The following is a 6000-nucleotide window of genomic DNA, read 5'->3' as shown; positions in this document are numbered from 1 at the left end:
GGCCCGCCCCTCGTTCTCCCCAGGCCGGAGCGTCCGGACCGAGCTTGGAAGCCGGTGAGAGCCGGAGACCCACCGCCCGCCCGGGGGCGGCGGAGCGGGACTGAGCCCCGGGAGGCCGGGGCCCGGGGCCTGCGGGCGGGTCCGGGGAGGCCGGCGCGGGCGGCGGGGGAGGGGCGGGGTCGCGGACACTCACCTTGGACGCGACACGGCGGGACCGCGGCTGGGGGTGGGGGCGGGGGCGACTGCGCTCCCCCGACTCGAGTTCCCACCACGTGCGCGGCCGGGTCGGCTCCTCGCTGGCGGGTCCGGGCCCATTCCGGACACGGGGAAATGGAGGCTCACTCTGAGACCTTGGGCACTTTAATGTCTGAGTCATCGCCTTCAATCCCCTTCCCCCCCGGAGCAGGGTCCCCGTTTTCACGTGTAGAAATCGTGGCCCAGAGACTGGGGTCCCACCGGACCGAGGCAGAGGGGCGCGAAAGGCACCTACCACCTGCCTGGGCGCCTTGGTTTGCATAATTAAATACTCTAATGATCGGAGTAATGAGGTGGGTGGTCTTGTACCCCTAATACAGGGGCACTCTGAGAACCTACTGCGCGTTCTCCCTAAAACCCCTCCCCTGGAATGGCAGACAACTGCCTGGCTTTGAATCCCCGCTCTCCCCCTTACTGTGTAGCCTTGAGGGCCCTACTTCACCTCTCCATGCCTCAGTTTCCCCATCTAAGAACTAGAGATGCTGATTGTCCCGATCTCATGGGTTGTTGAGGTCATTCAGTGAGTTAAAACTTAATATTGTGTCGTCTTCTCTGGCACTCGCTCTACTCTCCGTGGATTTTGTCACATTTCCAGGATTGGGGAAACTGAGGCTCAGAGAGATTATGTCGTGAGGCAGTGCTCTCCGAGGCCCTGGGCTGGGCACTTTCTTCTTCCACATCATACTTTATTTCATTGGCCCCAGTTTACACAGAGGAAAGCCGAGACCCAGAAAGCTTGAGCCGTATTTGAACCCCGGAATCCTCAGCCACCCCCGCCGCTGCTCCTTGACCTTTGCCCACTGCGGGGGGACCCTGGCGCCGCCGCCGCCCACCTGGGAACAGGCTCGCCCTCGCCCCTCCCAACCCGCTCCACCTCCACCCCACCCCCCCAGTGCAGAGCTCTGAAACTCCCGGACCCCCCCCCCACCCAAGCCGGGCAGGTGCTGGGTGACGTCAGAGCCGGGGTCCTGCCCCGTGACGCGACGTGGCCCCGCCCCTCCTGGACCGCCGAGGTAGCCGCACCTGAGTGCTGGGACGCGGACGCGGGATTCCCGTGCCCCCTGCCCATCTCCTGCTTCCGGGACCAGCCGCCGTCCTCCAGGTACCCCCAAGGATCCGCGGGTTGAAAGGGCGGCGACATAGGCGTTTGGGTTCCAGAGAGATGGGGCTTGGGTGCTCAGACTCCTGGCTCCAGGGAAGGGCTGTGGGAGTTGGGGGGACCCCGGTCTGAGTAAAGAGGCGCTGGGGCCCGGACCTCTGAGGAGGGAGGAGGGGCCTGGGAGCCTGGATCCCTGGGTTCAAGGAAGGAGGGCACTGGGAGCCTGGACTCCCGGGTCTGAGGGAGGAAGGGCTGGGGTCTGGACCCCTGGGTCTGAGGGAGGAGGGGGCTGGGGTCTGGACCCCTGGGTCTGAGGGAGGAGGGGGCTGGGGTCTGGACCCCTGGGTCCGAGGGAGGAGGGGCTGAGGGCTGGACCCCTGGGTCCAAGGGAGGAGGGGCTGGGAACTGCGACTCCTGAAGCTTAGCGCTGAGCTGAGGTCCGAGAACTGGAAGCCAAGGGCCCCAACCCCTGCCCTAGGGGCTGATCTCTGGCCCCTTTTCCTTTTCGGGCCCAGCAGTCTGGCCCCTCCCAGGGCAGGTGCTTTCACCTGCCCAGGTGACAGTAATGAGCTCTGGCGGAGGCGGTGCTGCGGGCGGAGGGAGGGCGGGGCGCCAGAGGGGCTCAGCCGCCTGGGGCCCCGCAGGCCTGTCCCCGTGTTCAGACTCCTGGATCCGAAAGGATTGGGGCTTGTGGGGCCCGGACTCCTGTGTCCAGAGGAGGAGGGGCCTTGGGCCCGGACTCCCGACTCCAGCGGGAGGGGTGGAGGGAAGTGCAGGGCCCGGTGATTGCAAAAACTCCGAAACTCTTCCTGGTCAAAGGCCGCTGCGAGAGAGGAAGGGGTGTGTGGGGTGGCGGGTAAAGTCCCAGGGATGGAGCTTGGCTCTGGGTGGATGAAGGTCACACAGGAGGCTTGGGGTGAGCCTTGGGAGTTTGGGGCCACTTGTGGTGTGGGAGCCCTTCTGTCCTCCAAGAGCAGAGGCCCGGGGTCTGAGGTTTCGAGAGCCTCAGTGTCAAGAGTTGCTGGGAGCTGGGACTTGGGGTGGGGGCCATCACCTCCAAGTCTGGATCTCAAAGGGAGCTGGGTGTCGGGACTTCCAGAAGGGTGTGTTGGGTGGGGGCAGTGGCAGGCTGTTCTAGGGCTGGTGGGCAGAGGTAGCAGTGCTACAGCGGGGGTGGGGGACAGAGATATTGGAGTGTTTTCCTGAGACTGGAGCGGAGGGCCAGTAGTGGGGGCCTTTGAGGCCATGGGAGAGAATAGGGGCCAACTTCTTTAGGAGTGGGGTGCAGGGAGGGATGGGGGAATCCTTTTCCTGACCAGTGCATGGATTCCCCTGGAGCTGGTGTGGTCTGTTCACTGGTCTCTGGCTTCTGCGAGGACAGGGAGGGGTCTAGAATGTTCTGGCTCACCCAAGGCCCATTGGGTTGTGCTGGATTCTTCCCCAAAACCAGAGTTCCTGCAGGCAGGGCCCCGCCCCGACTCATCTCTGGGTCCCCAGACCCTCTCAGGACAGAGCCTGGTCCTCAAGAGTCCAGGCAAAACTTGAATGAATGAAGGAGTGAATGAATGGAGCTGTTCTACCCATTTCACAGAGAAGGAAACCAGAGGCAGCGAGCCAAGTGTGTTCCGCGGGCGTGGGGCAGACCAGAGGCAGTCAGGGACCCTGAGTGGCATAAATCAGATCTCCACCCTCCCAAGGCCCCCGTCTCACACAGAGCCAAAGCTGTGTCCTCACTGTGGCCCCCCAGACTGGCAGGATGTGCCTCTTTGCCCCTGCCCCCTGCTCTCTCCCCATCAGCTCCAGCCTCTCCTGCCTCCTCCCTGGACCACAGAGATACAGGGCCCAGCCCTGCCTCAGGCCCTTTGCACGGCTGATCCCTCAGCCTGGAGTACTTTCCCTCCAGCCATCCCCATGGCCGGCTCGCTACAGCTCCCTCAGCTCTTTATTCAGGTAGCAAGTCAGAGAGCTCTACCCTGGCCATGCCATTGAAATCTCAACTGCCCTCTACCTTAACAGCCCCTATTTCCTGCTGGATTTTTCTCCTTGGTGTTCATCACCATTTAACATACTATATAATTTACTCCTTTATCTCTTTATCTGTGTCCTGGGGTTAGAGCAGCACTGTCCGATAGAAATAGAACGCAGCCAAATGTGTAATTTAAATTTTTCTAATAGCCACATTAAAAAAGTAAAATTAATGTTAATTATATATTTTATTTACACAAATACATCCAAAGATGATCCTTTCAACACATAATCCATGTAAACATCGTTAAGGTGGTGTCTTACGTTCTTTTCATCATACAAAGTCTTTGAAATCTGGGGTGTCTCTCATACTTTGAGCCCATGCCTGTTGGGACTCGCCACGTCTCGAGTGCCCATCAGCCACATGTGGCAATTTATGTTTAAGTTTAGTTCCTTAAAATTAAAAATTCCTTTCCTCAGCTGCACTGGAAGCATTCCAAGCACTCGGGAGCCACATGTGGCGCGTAGCTCCCGGAGGGGACAGCCCAGAGCGGGAAGTAGACTCTTCCGAAGGCAGGGATCTTTTTCTGGCTGTTTATTGCTGTATCATCCTTGTCTACAACAGTGCCTGGCCCATGTTGGCACTTATTAAATAATTATCAGATGGATGGATGGATGGATGGATGGACAGTCGGATGGAATAAGTAAACGAGGTCTGTTGACCCATTTTGCAGAAACGGACAATGAAGGCTGGTGGAAAAGGGCAGGGCGAGCTGCCTGGGGGGGTTGGGGTGTCAGGGGGCGCCCGGATGGAGAACCTCCTGACCTCCACCCCCTACCCCCCACCCCTCCGCAGGCCATGGCAGCAGTGACCTTGTCCGCGCCCGGGCGGAAGGCGCCCCCCGGGCCGGGCCCGGTGCCCGAGGCGGCCCAGCCCTTCCTGTTCGCGCCCCGCGGGCCGGCGGCGGGCGGGGGTCCCGGGGGCGCGGGCGCCTCGCCGCAGGTGGAGTGGACGGCGCGGCGCCTGGTGTGGGTGCCCTCGGAGCTGCACGGGTTCGAGGCGGCGGCGCTGCGGGAGGAGGGCGAGGAGGAGGCCGAGGTGGAGCTGGCGGAGAGCGGGCGGCGGCTGCGGCTGCCGCGGGACCGCATCCAGCGCATGAACCCGCCCAAGTTCAGCAAGGCCGAGGACATGGCGGAGCTGACCTGCCTCAACGAGGCCTCGGTGCTGCACAACCTGCGCGAGCGCTACTACTCCGGCCTCATCTACGTGAGTGACGCGGCCTGCGGGGACGCGGTGAGGCGGGAGGGTGGGGTTGCCAGCGCCCCTGCACCCCTGCCTGGGTGTGCAATCCTCCAGGAGACCCTGGTGAGGACTGATGAATCTTGTAGCCGTTTCCCCGAAATTTGGAGAGGTTAAGAAGATGGGGTTCCACGGTCTGGAATCCCCAGTTCCAACACCCGAAATGCTATGGAAATTGGAAGTGCTTTTCTGGGTCAATGCCAAAAGCCAACCTGAGCTAACGCGGACCGTTGATCGATCATCTTTTTCCTACCCTTAGTTGCCACATCATAAAGTGCTGGACTGGTCGGGCTGCCCCGGACCCCCTCCGGGGTGTCGCATAGCCTGAGATCGAGGCACCGTATTATTTTCCTAAAGTAGGAAGCGTTCTGAATTCTCAAGTATAACTCATCCCAGGGGCTTTGAGAAACGGACAACAGATCTGAAATAATAGTTAACAAGAATCACTGAGGACGGAAAGCCACAGGCTGGGCTCTGTGCCAAATGCCACCACATATTAATTCATTTAATCCGAGGTAGAGCATCTTGTTATTCCCCTTTTAAGAGGAAAATGAGGCCGAGAGACTTAATCGCAACAAATGCTAACATTCATTAAGCACTTGCTAAGCATGCTAAAACGTCTCAGTACATTTTCACAATTACAAAGCGTTTTGTCCCCATTTCACAGATAAAGAAACCACAACCCAAAGACAGGTAGTCCCCGGCCCAAAGTCACCCAGCTGGACGTGGGGAACCTGCCTCCAGCTCTGCCCTGGACCGCGTGGCCTCTTCAGTTTAGGCGGGATTGGTGTGGAGAGGTGCTCTGCGGGGGGCTGCTCCACGTGGTGCCGAAAGTTATGGCGAGTCCATCCTGCCCCCATGTTGGGACCCCCCCCGGGGAATTTTTGGAACATACCCAGGCCAGAGCCCCACACCCAGACCGGTTAAGTCAGGACCACTGGAGGGCATGACACGGACCTCGGTATTTTTCAGAAGCTTCCAGAGTGGTTCTCATGTGCAACCAAGGGGTTATTAATTTCATTTAATGCAAGTGCAGAGAGGATTAGAGAGATTGACAAGGAATGTGGACAATGGTATTGAAAAATAACAATATTGGGAGGCTAGCAAATATTTATTGGGCACTTATGATGTGCTAAGCACTGTTCTAAGTGAGTTATCAGGGACTGCTGTTATCGCCCGATGTTCAGGAATGTTAAGTGTCTTGGATCTAGGCGACACAGCTATGAAAGATTCACACCCCAAAGTCACGCTGCTGACACCACCTTAGACTGGTGGGGTCCCACAGCCTTGGTCCTTTAAACCAGTTCCAACAGCTACCCTGTTGAGGGTCACAAAGCACAAGTTTAGAATATTTTGTAAAGTCTTGACTCACCTTTGGCAG

The 6000-nt window shown here is 59.0% G+C and overlaps 1 protein-coding gene across 1 annotated transcript in view; it reads left to right on the top strand.

Moving 5' to 3' along the window:
- Positions 1–1215: 1215 nt before the first annotated feature.
- The window catches only part of MYH14 (myosin heavy chain 14), a 74339-nt gene continuing 69554 nt past the window's right edge, over positions 1216–6000 (top strand). The window contains exons 1-2 of the mRNA XM_037819302.1: positions 1216–1357; positions 4176–4586. Coding sequence (XP_037675230.1) covers positions 4179–4586 — 408 coding nt within the window. The 5' untranslated portion in view covers positions 1216–1357; positions 4176–4178. The remainder of the gene's footprint in view (positions 1358–4175; positions 4587–6000) is intronic.

Source organism: Choloepus didactylus, chromosome 27 (assembly GCF_015220235.1).
Source record: "Choloepus didactylus isolate mChoDid1 chromosome 27, mChoDid1.pri, whole genome shotgun sequence".
NCBI classification, from domain to species: Eukaryota; Metazoa; Chordata; class Mammalia; order Pilosa; family Megalonychidae; genus Choloepus; species Choloepus didactylus.
Note: the sequence above shows the minus strand (reverse complement) of the source record. Positions and strands in the feature narration are given on the sequence as shown.